The sequence below is a fragment of the Xyrauchen texanus genome, chromosome 33 (genome assembly GCF_025860055.1).
Source record: "Xyrauchen texanus isolate HMW12.3.18 chromosome 33, RBS_HiC_50CHRs, whole genome shotgun sequence".
Classification (NCBI taxonomy): domain Eukaryota; kingdom Metazoa; phylum Chordata; class Actinopteri; order Cypriniformes; family Catostomidae; genus Xyrauchen; species Xyrauchen texanus.
The window spans coordinates 25,555,636-25,573,777 of NC_068308.1; the positions used below are offsets into that span (position 1 = coordinate 25,555,636).

Below are 18,142 nucleotides of genomic sequence, written 5' to 3' on the forward strand. Positions count from 1 at the left end.
CCTGATTTTCAATCACAGATTTCATGCGTCTTGACATGCTCTCTACCAGTCTTTCTCATTGCTGTTGGGTATATATATATATATATATATATATATATATATATATATATATATATATATATATATATATATATATTTAAGTAATATCACACCAGCAAGAGTGCGATATGGCCCTGCATCAGCACTGATGTGATTCGGCCACAGGAGTGCCGTAGGTAATTACAGCAGTGCTGATGTAGGGCCATATAGCACGATTGCAAGTGTGATATTGCTTATATACAACAGTTCAATGAACAATTACATTTTAATTAAAAAAAATACGAAAAAACGATTAAGGTCATAAAAACGCATTTGTGCATGGAACTACTTTATTACTCTACGGATCAGAATCTGCCCTTGATGGTTCAAAACAAATGATGAGTCCAAACCTCCATTAGTAATTCAAAAAGTTCACTTCAGAAGTAGTATCACAGCTTGTGCTGTTTCTAACAAGTTATTGGATAAACAAGGATGGATTGATGGGTGTGTGTGTGTGTGTGTGTTTTGTGCGTGTCTTTGTTTGTGTGTTAGAGAGAGCGAGAGAGAGAGAGAGAGAGAGAGAGAGAGAGAGAGAGAGAGAGAGTGAGAGTGCGCGATCACCTGTTGCCACATCCAAGCAGATATGCTGTCAGGGTTCTGAAGGTAGCTTTCTCAATGGAAAAATAGCATCCAAGAGGGGGTATTTCTCCCTATTTCGTGGTAGCCGCGCAAGAGTCGATCTCTATAGAAACAGCGATGTCCTCCGCCATTTTTAAACAGTGTGTATCCAATGTGGAAACTCGGTAAGTGCCTTGAGTTCTGTAAACAAACAGTCCTTCATGTCTCTCAGCTGCAATAAGCCTTACTCCTGAAATTGTTCATTTAAAGCCGTTTAAAACAATGTCCTAACTTAAGTAATGTAGTGGTAATACGAGCGATCACAGAGCGCTGTTCTATGTAATCAATGACTAACGGACCTACTGGCTGATATTAAACACAAAAAATATATTTTGCCACCACCTTCTGGCTACCTTTGTAATTTCAAAAATAAATGCAGTAACTCCTAGATATGCACTGCTCTTACGCCTTTGTTTAGAATGGCACGAACACAAGCGGAGTGATACAAACAGAGAAGTGTCCGAGTGCTGATCCTGTTAGACCATCTGTATATGAACTGTTGTATGTATGTGATATATATATATATATATATATATATATATATATATATATATATATATATATATATATATATATATATACAACAGTTCATATACAGACTCGACACTTCACTGTTTGTATCACTCCGCTTGTATATATATATATATATATATAAAACCAATCTCAGCCACAACATTAAAACCTCCTGGATAATATTGTGTAGGTCCCTCTTGTGCCACAAAACAGCACCAAACCCCATATCAGAATAGCATTCTGATGATATTCTTCTTACCACAATTGTACAGAGCGGTTATCTGAGTTACCATAGATTTTGTCAGTTCGAACCAGTCTGGCCATTCTCTGTTGACCTCTCTTATCAACAAGGTGTTTCCTTCTGCAGAACTGCCTCACAAACGGATTTAGTTTTTTGGCACCATTCTGAGTCTAGAGAATGTTGTGTGTGCAAATCCAAGGAGATCAGCAGTTACAGAAATACACATATATATATATATATATATATATATATATATATATATATATATATATATATATATATATATATATATATACATTAGGGTTAGGGTTACCTAACCCTAATGTATATGTATATGTGTGTGTGTGTGTGTGCAGAGTGGGACGTGGTCACGTGTCTGTCGCTGGGGAGAGAGGATGAGTAAGGGCCATCACCTGGTGATTTAATAATACATAACACCCGTGTCTCATTACAGTGACAACGGAGACTGGTAAAACATTTTACCAGAATTCTAAAATGTGTTCGTTTGGTCCCTGTTTTGCTTTAATGACAGCATGCACTCAATCTGGTGTATGCAAGCTTGTACAAAACCTGATGATTCATGTTATCCCAGCATGATTTTGGAATCCAAAGAAATTCTTTTGTGCTTTAATGGAATCTGACCTTTTGTACTACCATTTGCATAGTGCAAAATCTTAAATATTCTTTTCATTTTAAACTTTTCATTGTTTTACATAAAAAACAATCCTCAGACTTTTGGACCCCACTGTATTCATACAGTATGTATCATGGCACAGTGCTCTCTTTGTTTACAAGAGATGAATAGCTAGATAAAGGGATGCTGATCTTGTGTTTGCTTTGCACGGGAATGAGCAGCAGCTGTTAGTAGAGTGCAGCTGGTGAGATATGGGCCTTTAAGAGCAGTGCATGAGAAAAGGGGTCTGAAGTTCAAGCTTGAGAGCTCTCTGAACACTTCAAAGCTTCTGGTGTGCCTAGGGTTGGGAGGATTACTTTAATGAATAAATAAATGTAATCCATTACCATACTGATTAATTAGTAAAAAATGTAATCAGTAACCTAATCAAGTTACCACAATAAGACAGTAATGCAATCAGATTACTTTCAATTACTTTTGGATTACCTCAAGTTCATCTGTGAATGAAGTCAAGAGAAGAGAAAAGAAAAATTACCTCAAAGAATTTAAAATTTTCTTCTGGATGAAAACAACGTGTTTCAATTATGATATGAATAATGTTGCTATTATTACACAGTATATAAGGAAAATATGCTGTATAATAATATAATGTTTCTTTAAATTATATGTTGGGTCCTTGTAAATCTTCAAAGATGGAAGGTATACATTGTACTAAACTGTAATGTTGTTATACATTTTTCATTTTGAAAGACAATAATGTTGAAATTTCCACCAAAAATAATGCATTTTCTCTAGTGACCATTGCTATGAAATGTCCCTTTCAATAGTTTCACCTTGTTTGCATTGAGAGCACAATAGTGATGTGAGACATGTGTAGCTAGTGGCATTCCTGACTCATGTGAGTCACAAGAGAAAACAAGAAGAAATTTTAAGCACGCATCTGTACCACTCTAAAGCAAGCAGCAGTCTATATCATTTTATGTCAAGAGGATCTTGTGTTTCTTTTTGATACAATGTAACAAAAAATTGTAAGCCTCCAACTATTCCTAATTTTTAAGAAATGTAATTGTAATCTGATTACATACATTTTTTTTTTACTGTAACCGACTACAGTTTTTCTTTCCTGATTATGTAATGACGTTCCAAGTATTATGTAACTCCCCAAGTCTGTGTGTGTGTCTCACACAACTCAGGGTCTTAAATAATATTTTTGAACCATTTAATGGGGTCATACCATGCATTTTGTTATTATTATTACATTTGTTTACACTTATAATGCTAGTATTTTTATTTTTTTTGCTCACATCAGTTATAATTATATATATATATATATATATGTATATTTATGTAAAACCCCTGGTCAATTTCTCTTCCCAGTCTGCCCCTTGACTCTTACTCTTATATATATATATATTTTCTTTTTTTTTTTTTTTTTTTTATGATGATCAGTTTTTTTGCTATGCCTATAAGACTTGTAAAGGGCCTCTTCGCATGTGAAATGAGGGCTGTGGGTTTTTGCTGTTGTATCTAATATTGTTTTTAACACCCCTTTCCTTCACAACATGGTCACACGGCAAGTAGGCATGATGTTTCCGAAAGGTCCAGTACCCTAGGATCGGCAACTTTCACTTGTGCCGTTACTGGCAGTGCTTTGCGTTAGTTGCAAGGGAGACCACAGTTTGATCCTCATTCAAACAAGGAGGTAATCATGTTTGTATGAACAATCATGAGCGTGATACGGTTGTATTTTTATCCCTAAAATTGCATTTTGTCTCTACTAATGGTTATTTATATTTGTGTTTTGGTTGGGGATTAGATTAAATAAAATAAGCATTTCTCTTCACTGTTTTATAACCTGAACAGCTGAAAATATTTCTTTTTACAACTGGCTTATGGTGACATTTCATGAATGTATATGGATGTCAAACTTGTTTGTATGCTCTAAAACACTTACCTCTTTAGCCTCTGGGGGCAGTGTTTTAAAATTCGATCAACGTATACCGATTTCTGCTAAAGAAAAATCGGCACACAATTGCCAATTTTTATGTGAGATCAGGCTGTCCTTCAATATCATCTTATTTTCAGAGACTGTGTTGCATTTTGACAGGGTCAGAAAAAACTCTGCTGAAATGTGCCTCTTAAACTATAAGGATCAGACTGAAATGATCAGGGATCATTTTAAAAATAAATGTCAGCCAATCTTTCTTAATGTTGGGATCATCTGGAAGGATATGCAGAGTGGCAGATCCTTCTCACAGCCAGGAACAACATTTGGTTTGAACTTTCCCACATTTAACCCTTATCGTTAGTTCTTTATGTGTTAAGGTATAATAGTATTTTTCCTGTTTCCTCATTATTATTTCACCATGATGGGGTGGGTGGGCCAAGTTTTTTATCACCCACTTGGCATCACAGATATTTAAGCATGGATAGTGATGTGCTGATATCTTCTATGATCTGTCTGATGTCAGAAACTTCAGAACATGTAATTTTTGCAGTTTAATTTTACTTTTAGGACTGAGTAGGAAGTTTGAGGAGTTCTTAACATTACTACTATATGTTTTCATAGTACATCGATCACTTTTATCTCAAAATATCAAAGAAAAATATCACTTTATATGCTTATATGCAGCAGTAAGTGTCAGGGGCGGACTGGGAAGAGAAATCGGCCCTGGATTTTACATAGAAACTGGCCCAAAAGTTGTTAGTGGGGGGTGTCATTTTCCCTTTTTGCATATCGCTGCCCCCTTCAGCATATCGCGGCTCCGTTTTGTGGCCCGTTCTGCATAACGCAGAGACCCTAATTTAGCTTATCGCTGCCCATTTGGCCCCGTTTCACTGCTGGCCCATCACTAAAAATCCCAGATCTCCCGATGGCCAGTCCTACCTGGTAAGAGTTAATGTTTAAGTTTCACTAAAGACATAGCCTACTGTTTACAGTATCTCTAACTAGGAAAGTTAACTTCTAATTTTCAGATTTCAATGTTTTGTGATACAAAACCTCTTTTCGAAGTATTTTCAAAGCCTGCATGCAGAGTTCAGCTTAGTGTTATTCCTCACCCCTCCTGTTCCTGGAAAAATCACTCCTGCAGAGATTTGTGTGTGGTGTACTTGTCCCACAAGTGGTCCTGATTTGAACTGAAGGGCCTCACCCTTTGAAGAAGCCAAGTGCAAACTCCTGCCGAGTAGACAGTGCCCAACCCTGGCCTGCTCAGATACCCCCCAAAATTTGCTGGCTTCCTTCCTCACCTTTTTGAAACACCTCAACTGCCAAAAATAGCCCCACACTTCATCACCATGCTCCAGGGACTAATCTGATTTGATTAAATTATATTAGCTATGTAGATGTCATTTTTTATTTCTTGCACGGTACGTAATTACATTTTTCCTCATTACTTGGCGGAAACAATCATCACAGTAAGACAATTAGTGTTATTTAGTTGCATGATTTTGTCATAATTTAAAGCTCTGAAGTTTAAGCAACCTGTCTAAATATCTGTTAAAATAATTGTTAGATTTCTTAGGCAAATAGTTGCGTGCCTGGGGATGTTGTGTTTTGTTTTCAGGCGTTTAAGACTCTGTCCATTAAACGTAGCTAGCCGTGATGTTTCAAGAATGTGTTGTGCGTGCTGGGTCTCTTGCCCAGTCTCATTTTAACAATCGAAAACCAAAGCGAAATATGAACCGGCCCATATGTCTCTCCTTCAATTCACCCGTGCCTCATAAAATAGACTCTCTCGCTGCATACCGAACTATCAACAACATCAATTACTCTGGGGAATCTGCTGTTCTTTCTTTGTACTTCACCTTTATCTGAAAGCTTTAAGTTCAGCACACATTCATTCAGACAGGGTTAGGATTAGGGCTCTGATAAAATTAAAGAACAATAAGAAAATTTGTAATGTTGAAAAGTAAGTTTATCTAGCACAGTTTACACCATAAGCAATGGTAATACAAGGCCATGGTAGTGTGAGTCGGCATTCTGTTTAATTAAATGAGAACAAAATATGACTTGGGCATTTTGGAGTTTTTTTTAGATCTATCACTTATATAACTTCTCAAATTTTGTTCAACATCTTAATACATTTGACACATCTCCATGTTTTGTTAGTTTGTGTATCAAATAATCAACCTGGCTAATGTGAGCTAGACTTCAGAGAGAACATTTCTTTGACCAGTGTATGAGATGTAAATAGTTATGTAGTTATTTTGACTGATTTGGGTGGTCTATATACATACTGTATATGTACGTGTATGTTTATCAAATTGTTGCAGCCTAACAGTTTAAGTTCTAGGTGTTATTTCTCGTTTTTGTCATACTGCTCTTAGGGGATTTGGTTTATCCACATCTCATTTTGCTTTTTGGTCAATACAGCATTCCTGCAATGCTAAAATACACAAATTGAAACAGCTATTATGCAAAACACCTGTTCACCTATTTAATACTGTAAAAGCAATAAGGTAATAGGTTTTAGGATGTGCTCTATTGTGAACAATAAGGTTCTGAATCCAGGGTTGCCATACTTTTTAGCATTGACAACTGAATATTCTGAAAATATCACACTTTTGTATTTGTATAATCCTGTGATCGTACTCAACTGTTCTGATATGGCTCAAGATCATGTCTAGTTGTGTCAGAATGAGTTTTGTCTTCTTATTCGTATCTCCTCTTTGTTTTCAGCCTGATGAGTTAACGAATGCTCTGGAAATCAGTAATATCGTCTTCACCAGTCTATTTGCTCTGGAAATGCTTCTGAAAGTGCTGGTCTATGGTCCTTTTGGCTACATCAAGAACCCCTACAATATCTTTGATGGTATTATTGTAGTAATCAGGTAACCATGCTCCTCTGTATCCCTCTTAATAACTTTTAAAGGTGTGTTAACCCTTAAATGCATGGGAATTTCACCAAATACTTTTGCATATTTGGGTCTTGAGAGACCTGGCACATATATCTATCAAAAATGGATCAACAAAATGCCCAGATATTTTCAAGACAATTAGAAAATAATCAAATAAAACATATTTGATACATTTTGATATATCAAAGGCACTTATTGAGTCTTAATTGATACGCAACTTACATAATTTCAATTGTACACACAAATGATGAAAGTCATAAATTGTTTCATCATCAAATAAAAAATTAACAAAAGTAAATCAAGTCAATAACTGAAACAACAGCAGCAAATTGAGTAAGCAATAACTTATTATGTACTGTACTGTACATGTACTGTATGTTTGCACATATTTGGGATTACTGATAATTCACCGTTGTTGCACAGAAAATCAATGTGATATAGTGTTTATTTGTATGAATAGAGTACTCATTTCTCTTGTAATAAAAAATAAATTAATAGATATCCTGTTGTAATAAACTTGTATGTATACCATTATAAATGTATTTATTTTTTCTGCAGTTTATGAATGTTTTAGTTTTTTTGGTGTTACACTATTTATAAGAGATATATTTAGGAATATTAAAGAAGTGTGGTACAGAGGTACAGGGGGTGAAATGAGGTCCTGGGTCTGTTAAGACCTGAGGTACTGTATGTGTGTAGGGTTAATAACATTGATCTGTTTATTGACGTTCATCTTTTTTCTGAAAATCATAACAGTGACAGCCAGACAAAATGCAGCTATTTCTGAGTGTTGGGACATCTGTTATCTGTTCAGTCTGATGACTGTCATATGTCATGATGAGTGCTTAAATTTCACGTCCATTCACAATGTTTTTCTTTCTTTGATTTAAATTATACAAAGACATTTTAATGCTCGCAAACTTTGGCATATGTGGCATATTGGCGTTATGATGGGTTTATGCATTTATTAATGGAATAGTTCACTCAAATATGAACATTCTGTCATCTTGTACTCACCTTAATGTCATTCTAAACCCGTATGCTTTTTTTTTTATTTTCGAGCAGATATGTGCTGTATTCCAAGTCTTTTGAAGCCATATATAATATGTTTGAATGAGGAAAAGACTGACATTTCTGAAATCATTATTAACTGATTCACTGATTCACTTCCTACATATTTGAGAACCAATGCTGTTGTGGTGTCAGTGACATTAACGCACCATTTTTAATCTGGACGTAGAGGTGGGATAGACATGGACTTGGGCGGATTATAACTGAATAATGACTTCAATTTTGTTCTTTTCCTCACGAAAAGCTATAGCAAGGCCTCAGAAAACTTGAAACATATGTTGGTCATATACTTTTTAGCGGTGCTTTTATGGTGTTTTTGACCTTTTTGGAGCCCCTGATAGCTGTATATACTACCATTCTTCAAACGTTGTCCAGAATAAACAACCGCATACAGGTTGGAACAACATAAGGTTGAGTAAATAATGGTACAATAGTAATTTTTGGGTGAATTATTAATTTAATGCTCAACTTGTTGTCCTTAGTTCACATATTTGTCAGATAGTTAGTAAGATGTGTTTATATGTGTGTGTTACCAGTGTCTGGGAGATTGTTGGTCAGCAGGGAGGAGGTTTATCAGTGCTGAGGACTTTCAGGCTTATGCGGGTGTTGAAGTTGGTCCGCTTCATGCCTGCCCTCCAAAGGCAGCTGGTGGTCCTGATGAAGACAATGGACAATGTTGCCACCTTCTGCATGCTGCTTATGCTCTTCATATTCATTTTCAGGCAAGACAATCTGCCAAATGATTTCATTTGTGTAGTTTAAATGCACATTTAACTCATTTATCTTTTATTTAAATAATATTGCCATTTGTTTTACAGTATTCTAGGCATGCACCTTTTTGGATGTAAATTCGGCTCTGAGAGAGATGGAGACACACTTCCTGACCGCAAGAACTTTGACTCTTTATTGTGGGCCATTGTTACAGTTTTTCAGGCAAGATTTCTCCATGCTGCACAATATGTAGTTTCAATCAGGCCCCTTTTACACCTGGTATTAACACCGGCTGACTACTGATCTGATCACCAGATATGGATACCAGGTGTAAACAGGACCTCAGACTAACTGATGCGATCATCTATGGTTGTGTATTGATGGTGTGTGTTTGATCTACTCATGTTCATCAGATTTTGACTCAGGAGGACTGGAATAAGGTACTGTATAATGGAATGGCCTCCACCTCTCCTGTGGCAGCTCTATACTTCATCGCCCTCATGACTTTTGGAAACTATGTCCTGTTCAACCTCTTGGTGGCTATCTTAGTGGAGGGATTCCAGGCAGAGGTAAAGTCAGCCTCGAACCTAACTGCTACATTTGAATTATCTTTTTTTTTCTCCACAATTTGTTTCCCTCTGCATGAAATGAATGAAAACTTGCTGATAATTCACTCACCCTCAGTCCATCCAAGATGTATCATAGTTTCTTTCTTCATTAAAACAGAATTCAAGACTTTTAGGATTTAATTTCAGGCCTCCTCCTCTAAACAATGCAAGTGAATGTACTTGATTTTTTGACAGTCCAAACTGCATGTTTACGGTGCATCAAAATAATCAGACTCAAAATAACGACTGGAGTTATGTGGATTATTTTGATACACCCTAAATATGCATTTTGGACCATCAGAATTAGAGTACATTCCCCATTGTTTAAAAGAGGAGGCCTAAAATTCCAAAAAATTCATAAATTCTGTTTTGACATAGAAAGAAACTCTTTAGATGTATATTTTGGATGGCCTGAGGTTGAGTAAATTATCAGCAAATTTACATTCTTGCGTGAACTATTCATTTAAGGACCCCCATCAGCACTTTTTTTTTTTTTTGCAGCAAAACCAATTTATTGTCTCTTTTAAACCCGTATCATACTGAATATCATTAAGCATTATCAATATTCAAGTAAAGAATTGAAGAAATCTATCTCTGTCCTGTGTCTCCATGTCTATCTATCTACACTCACCGACCATGTTATTAGGTACACCTGTACACCTAATTATTCATGCATTTATCTTATAAGCCAATCATGTGGCAGCAGTGCAATGCATAAAATCATGCAGATACAGGTCAGGAGCTTCAATTCAGTATGGGTAATACAATTTGATCTCATTGATTTAAACCATGGCATGATTTTAGGTGCCAGATGGGCTGGTTTGATTATTTCTGTAACTGCTGGTCTCCTGGGATTCTCACATTCAACAGTCTCTAAAGTTTACATAGAATGGTGCCAAAAACAAATTGGTGCAGATGGAAATGCCTTGTTGATGAGAGAGGTCAACGAAGAATGGCCAGTCTGGTTCGAACTGACATATACTCAGATAATCCCTCTGTACAAGTGAGTAGAACAACATCTCAGAATGCACAACATGTCAATCCTTGAGACGAAGACCGCATCCTGTTCCACTTTTGTCAGCCACTTGTGTCAACTGTGTACCTAAGCAGAAATTGAGATTCATCAGACCAGGCTATGTTTTTCCAGTCTTTAACTGTACAGTTTTGGTGATTCTGTGCCCACTCCAGCCTCAGCTTTCTGTTCTTGGCTGACAGAAGTGGAACCCGACATGGTCTTCTGATGTTGTAGCCCATTCGCCTCAAAGTTTGACATGTTGCGCATTCTAAGATGTTATTCTGCTCACTACAATTGAATAGATGGGTTATCTAAATTACTGTAGCATTCCTATCAGCTCAAACCAGTCTGGCCATTCTTAATTGACCTCTCTCATTAACATGGCGTTTCCGTCCGCAGAATTGCTGCTCAAATTTCACGGTGAAAATCATAGAAATCAAAATTTTCCCCATTCTGATGGTTGGTATGAACATTAACTGAAGATCCTGACCCACATCTGCTAGATTTTATGCACTGCACTGCTGCCATACGATTGGCTGATTAGATAATCAAATGAATAAGTAGGTGTACGGGTGTTCCTAATAAAGTGGTTGGTGGGTGTATACTTGCACAAAGCACTGAAGTTAATACACTAAATGTAAATAATTGCAATTTTATTGCATATTGTGAGCCAGACATTGCTATAATATCACAAGGTCCTTGCTGATTCCAACCCTTAGAATCTGTTAAAGTACCATGGGTAACGTGTACCCCTGTGCGGGAATCACTGTTCTAACCAATTCTAGCACATATCTCCCACCATCTCTTTCACTTCCATTATCTCATTCTCATCTCCTATCCTCTTTTCTCCTCCATCTAATAGTATTATTTATTCAGTGAGCTATGATGAGTTCCTTGTTCGGTGTGAGAGCAGTGTAATAGACATGTGCTTACTCTACACTCCTGCTCTGCTCACTGCATAGCACTCCCTCTCATTGTCTTTCCTTCATGCTTTTACTTTTTCCATGATCTTTTGAGACAACCTATCTCCCAATGCATAGCATCCATTCTTCTTTGACAGAAAGACAGGCACACACAAAAATATGGCCAGACTGAAGATAAATGAAAGATATAAATGTTATATTTATGTATCTTTTTGGGTGGAGAGGTTGTTTTTTACTGTCTGTTTGGAAGGAGACAAAAAACAATCACGCAGGTTGATGTGTATGCTGAGCACTGCACAAGCATCTAGGATATGATCACTTCTCTTTCTTTGAAATGAGGTATGATGAGGTACTTATTTTATTGAATAGATTGTATATGAGAAAAGACAGCTTTTTGACTCTTGTTTGGCTTTCTAATAAAGGATGTAAAATAGTTTTTGTTATTTGACGATAGATTTTACTGTACATCTAAGACAGAATACTGTGCAATTCCATTTATTTTTAACTTTTAACTCTGTTCATATAGAAAGATTCTTGTGTTTATGTATTTCCTTTTGAAACAGAAAGTTTGGGTTTGATGCATCAAAAGGCGCATCCAATTATTTATTTATTTTACATAGCCTGTACTAGCCTTTAGTTACATCACAGCGATGAACTAGTAGCTAATCGGTTACAGGCAGGGCTGGAAATGTGGGGGGAATTGGGGAGAATGGAGTTCACAGAGTGAATGGGGAACGGTGTTTCCATTCTGCAGTCTTGACATACATATGCGCACAATGATAGGGCCGTGGTTTAGCATTGCTGACAGCAAATGCCCATTCATTAAAATGAAGGGAAATATCCAGTAGATTTGGCTATATTTTAAAAAAATGTTTTTATCCAGAATGTTCAGTTTTGACCAAGAATTTTCTTTTCTCAAGTCTAATGTTGTTATAGATTACAGAGATATCGTCTCTGAACATAGTTTTTATTTTTTATTTTATAAAATTAAATTTTTATCCATGATGGCAAGACTCCATTTTCAGCTACCATTACTCCAGTCTGCTTAGAAAAGAATTTGTCACATAATCCTTAAGAAATAATTAAATATGTTAACTTAGTACTTTTTGTTAGAATGGTTAAAATTGTTGTGCTTATTAATGATGTGTGGAAATCACAATATAGTGTCTTTTTGAGGTGTTATAAATATAGTATATTTGCATTTTTAGTAAAAGTTACTTTACACTTGCAAGTCAAATTTCAGTTATAAAACTAGCCAAAAGTTAACATATTTCTCCTCAGATTCATTGTTCTATTGTTCTTTTGAGAGATGAAGACTCTCTTATTTTTGAAAGAAAAAACTAAAATTTATTTTGAAAAAATAAAACAAACTTTAGCTAACCGGGACAGACAGAGAAGTGGACAACCCGGATGCACAACAACAAGAATACCAAAAAAACACTCCTAAACTAGCAGCTTTAATTAACAGTATATGCCAAACACTTGCTCGAAGAACACATAATTTATTTTAAAATAAATAATCCATTGTGATATTACAAATGCCTTTACTGTAATTTTTCAATTATTGTATCCTCAGTGAACAAAGCACTGTGTTTATTGGACAAATCGCCAATATTGCTTTCAAGATTTATTGAAAAATGCATATCTATGTTTAAGGTTGATTTAAGTGAATTCTTTGTTAAAAAAAAATAGACCAGGTTAATCATAAAAATAAAAAAAATGTAAAAAAAATTGCGAGACTTCGTTAGAGCAACAACATTAGCAATAAATGAAGATCCAATATCAATTAGATTTATCTGCATAATGGCAGTGAATGGGAAAGTTATGAGTGTGGCTGAAAAGCCAGAGAGTTTTGGTCTACTTGAGATGAGTTATTTTCTGGATGAAGCTCAATTCTTCTTCCCTTTATTCTTCTCTAAAAGATGAGTGTGCGCTAATGTACCCGCCTGCCAGCCAAAAATAGCTTTCATAGTGCATCATGGCAGCTAAGAGGAAATTATGTTAGATACTCAGAACCCTGAAAAATATAAAAAATGAGAAAATAAAAACTCTCCACTCCTAAATAAAAGGGGTTATCATGCACTCTGCTGAACCCTTTTACATTTTCCTTAGCTAAGTGTATACTTAAAGGAATAGTTCTCCCAAAAATGAAAATTATTTCTTCATTTAGTCACATTCATTCCAAACCTAGAATACTTCCTCTTTCTTCTCTAACGTCTGTAACTTTTGTGTTCCACAGAAGATAGAAAGTCATAAAGGATTAGAACAATATGTGGGTGATTAAATAGATTTTCATTTTTGAGTGATCTATTCCTTAGTACATTCATAAATGCATCAGATAATGTAATATCTTCCCAGTTGATCTAATGCCAAGCAGAATGCCAAGGTATTCTCTTGCTCTCTCTTAGATCTGACAGAAATTGTTGGCTTAATATTTTAACCTAACATGCTTTTTTGAAAACATGTTTATTTTTAGTTGGTCAGACTTTTCAGTCCGCCAGGATTGCTGGGGAAATCTGTAGCTGAATAACGTGTGTAAAACTGAGATCAAGGGCCTCCAAGTGTTCCTCCAACAGCACAATGTCCCCTCCACTTTTCAAAGCAAATAGCTTCTTGTAAAGTGGTCCACCTGGTCAGACTAGCATGTCAAACTATAAACCTATTACCTGGTCCATGTAGATTATTGATTCAAAGCTGTTTTTTTGTTTTTGTTTTGTTTTGTTTTTTGGTATTAAGATGTTTGTCCATTTTGTACTGCAATTAAATCATCCATCCATCCATCCATCGTCAACCGCTTATCCTGTATACAGGGTCGCGGGGGGCTGGAGCCTATCCCAGCTAACATTGGGCGAAAGGCGGGGGACACCCTGGACAGGTCGCCAGTGCAATTAAATCAATTAATTTTAAATCTTATTTTGACCCAAAGCAAAGTTCCATTTTCTTTATACACTGATGAGCCAAAACTTTATGACCACATGCCTAATATGTTATTGGCCAAAGCATGGACTCTACTAGACCCTTGAAGGTGTCCTGTGGTATCTGGCACCAAGGCATTAGCAGCAGATCCTTCAAGTCCTGTAAGTTGTGAGGTTGAGCCACCATGGATTTGACTTGTTGGTCTAGCACATCCCACAGATGCTCAATCGGAATAAGATCTGTAATTACATTAATTAAAAGGTAATTATATTAATGCTGATGTAGGGCCATATAGCATGAAAGCCTCCATTCCTCAAAACACTGATTGATTGACGAGTTTCTTTTTAGCCATTTATGACCTAATATTAACCTTAAGTCATGCCAGTCTATTGCATACTGTGGCAGCTCAAAAATAAACACAAAGACAACGATAAGCTTCATAAACAAATAGCTTTCATATGTGTTTGATATAATGGCAAGTGATTTTCTAGTACACAATTAGCAATTTAGCATGATGACTCAAGGATAAGGTGTTGGAGTGATGACTGCTGGAAATGGGGCCTGTATAGATTTTTTCAAAAAATACTTTTTTCAAATAGTGTTTTTTTATCAGTAATGTACTGACTATACTTTGTGATCAGTTGAATGCCACTTTGGTGAATTAAACTAAAAACAAACTATTTATAACTCAAATCCTTGTTTAGAACTCAAAATCTATTTTACGTCATCACCTACAGTCTTTTTTTCCCACTGGTTGAATTCATTGACTTACTCTGACAGGCTCACAGCCAGAATAATTCAATATATGTTATCTTCAAGGACCTGAAGTTTTAAATGAGATTTCATCAATTTCAGCTAATAAAAGTACTAACAGTTGTAGCATTAACTATTGATTGGGGATTGCTCTTATACTGATAATGGTGTTGCATTGAGAGGATCGATTCTCACATAACAATATCAGTCCTAAGTGTTTGTTTTTGATTTAGTTGTCTTTTATTACATATTTAGAGTGAAATTAATGTAGCACAAATGTACAACTCATAAGCTTTGATGTGGAAAATCCATTTGCTTTAAAATGGAAAAAGAATATATATAAATTTTAACAAATAGTGTGTATTTCTCATTACACTCATTTTAACACACAGAAATGCTGAAACTTCACAGTTGCAAAAAGCACTCATTCAGAAACATAATCTGAAGTTGTTGCACACTAAATGTCAAATCTACACTGTAAAGTACAATTATTATAATGGTTGATGTTTGTTATTTGAAGTTTATTTAAATGATCTGTAGTTGTTAATAAAATATAAACAAAAGAAATCTAATTCTGATCATTTGTAGTTTAGGCCTGTTTAATGTTGATAAATATGGCTTTAAATGTATGATATTACATTTCTGTATTTATTGATTTCATGATCCGAAAAAAAAACCCAATTGGTATCAATATCAAAGATATTGGCCTTTATAATATTTGCAGTGCTGGGCAGTAGCAGATTACATGTCACATGGATTACGTAATTAGATTATGAAAAGAAAGTACTTGTAATTGAATTAAATTTGGATTACATGATTAAATATTAATCGGGCAACAGCAATAAATTGCTTAAAATTTATTGATCTCCCTAATTCTTCTTCTTTAAAAAAAAATATATTTTAATTGTTCATTCTAAATGAGCCTACCGCTGATAAATGTTCTGTAAGGGAGGGTTGTGGAGTTGCACACAGACCTGATACTAGACGCTAGACAGGTGGCTATATTTACACTAAAGATGGAGCGGTCAGACCAGTGGTGCCCCGGCTAGGGTAGGAGTGTGATAAGTCGGAGGGTGTGCCAAGGGCCGTGAGGCTGGTGCTGAATCAGCTGATCAGCCGGAGAGCAAGATAAAAGTGAGCCTGAGACGCCAGTTCGAGAGAGAAAGAGAGACACACGTGGCATGTGTGTGTTTGTTTATGTTAAGTTTGATATTAAAGTTTACTTTTACTGTTCACCCAGTTCCTGCCTTCTCCTTGCCCATCCTTTTTCTGTTACACATACATTTTAGGAAACATTTTGTTTTTTTGTTTTATGACCATATTATTATGGATATTATGGAAATGAATATTTGATATTAGATACAAAAATAAAATGTTTGGTGTCTCCAAACAAGATTGAGATTCAGGACCCTTACTACTGCTAGCTACTATACTGTACTTACTGTACAGACCATGGTACAGCCTAAACTCCACCCAAAATGTATAACATTTGCATGATGTGTACTTCAATAGAGGTATGAAGTAAAATTATTGAGTCTAAATCCTCATGATTTGTATTTATTTTTCTAAAACATATTCTTGTTTGTGCTATTCTTCTTTTTATCTTACCTTTGCATTCTGTGTGGTAAAATCCTAACACATGTCCGTTTAGGAAATCACCAAGAGGGAGGATTTTCATGGCCAGCTGAGCTGTATTCAGCTGCCAGTAGACTCAGGGGTATGTAGTACTTTGCATGATGTAACCTAGTGAGACTAACCTGGAGGACCCCGGCGTTTGTGGACATTGTCACTTGTGATTGTTTTTTCATAGAAGCAGACTTGACTCAAAGTCTTTCTCCAGGTTCACTTGCTCAATGCTTGGCAGCAGAGTACAAACCTTGAAGAGCCCCATTCTTTATTTTATCTAGCTGAAATTATGTGTTTGGACTTATGGAAAACCTCAGTGAAATCAGACAAAGCTCGACAGACTGCTGTGCAAAATCAAAAAAGGAAACTTTTTGTCCTTTTTAATAGATTTTAAATTAGCTATTTTGTTTCTCATAGATTTTTACCCTGCAGTATTTTTTGTTTTTTTTGTTTAACTACCTTCCTGGTAAAAAAAATTGCTTAACTGGCCTGAGATAGTTGACAGGTCTTTGCTGGTTTAAGCTAGTCTAGCTGGTCCCCCAGCTTTGCCAAACTTGTTTTTCAGCTAGTCTAGCTCTGGTTGGACATCCTGGCCAGTTTACAATTGCCCAAAACCAACAAACATATCAGCCTGATGAGGATGGGAGACCAGCAGACCAGCCTAGGCTTTTTGTTTTTTTCTTGCATGGCTCTTTTAAAGTTCTATTAAAATAATCATCTGATCAGACCGGTAGCTCAACTATTGAAAAAAAATTCAATGAGCCAGAGCTGCATGGAAGCACTTGACCCTGTTGAGGAGACTCTGTCTGTTTGTGTTTCTGAACATCACATCCTGTATTTGTTTTCATTTATGCAGCTGTGGTAGGTGACATCTGCAGTGGAAGGGCACAAAATGAAAAGCACCAATGTCAGTTCGAACCTGTCTCTGGCAACTTACACCTTTCAGTCCTTCACCTCAATAAACATACCTAAACCTCTCTTCTGGTCCTTCCTCAGGAGCTATTAGCCCATCTCATGTCAAAACATGCCTGAAATGTCTCTATCTGCAAGGTTGCTCAAGCCAAGCAGAATTCTCAAATTAAGACCTGTGATTGTTAAGAAGCAGTTGCACAGCAACCTAACATCTTAATTGACTGTACAGACCCTGTAGACTATCTTTCACACCTTCTACCTGACCAAAGTAGTTCTGGTAAACGTAAGCTTACTTTTTAGTTGTTTTTACCCATAGAAAGGGTCCCTGTGTAGACCATCTGCAATTTGCATGCTGGTCAAACACAACATATGCTGGTAACCAGCAATGCTCTTCTATTCAGCTAGTGTTAAATATAGGTTTTACTAGTTTGCTTGCCAAAATGGCAATGGTAGTTAATTCAGCCAGTTTAAACAATGGCCAGTGTCTTACAGTTCTGCTACCTATTTTTTGCTCAGAAAGGCAATGTTGGAGTGAGGATAGCCAAGCCCAAGCCAGACAATGCAGTGAGTAACAGTGAGTGCTGATGCTAAGCTAACAGCTAATTGCAGAAGGTGGTGGCCTGCTCCTGAAAATTTTTGTTGTGCCTTCCTGCCAAGTTTAAC

General features: G+C 36.1%; 1 protein-coding gene across 2 annotated transcripts in view; it reads left to right on the top strand.

Annotated features, from left to right (window-relative positions):
• LOC127626798 (voltage-dependent T-type calcium channel subunit alpha-1G-like) overlaps positions 1 to 18,142 on the top strand; it is a 204,726-nt gene that overhangs the window by 89,421 nt on the left and 97,163 nt on the right. For both annotated transcript variants that reach the window (XM_052102848.1, XM_052102849.1), the window contains exons 9-12: positions 6,766 to 6,917; positions 8,552 to 8,737; positions 8,834 to 8,948; positions 9,140 to 9,295. In XM_052102848.1, the coding sequence (XP_051958808.1) occupies positions 6,766 to 6,917; positions 8,552 to 8,737; positions 8,834 to 8,948; positions 9,140 to 9,295 (609 nt within the window). The remainder of the gene's footprint in view (positions 1 to 6,765; positions 6,918 to 8,551; positions 8,738 to 8,833; positions 8,949 to 9,139; positions 9,296 to 18,142) is intronic.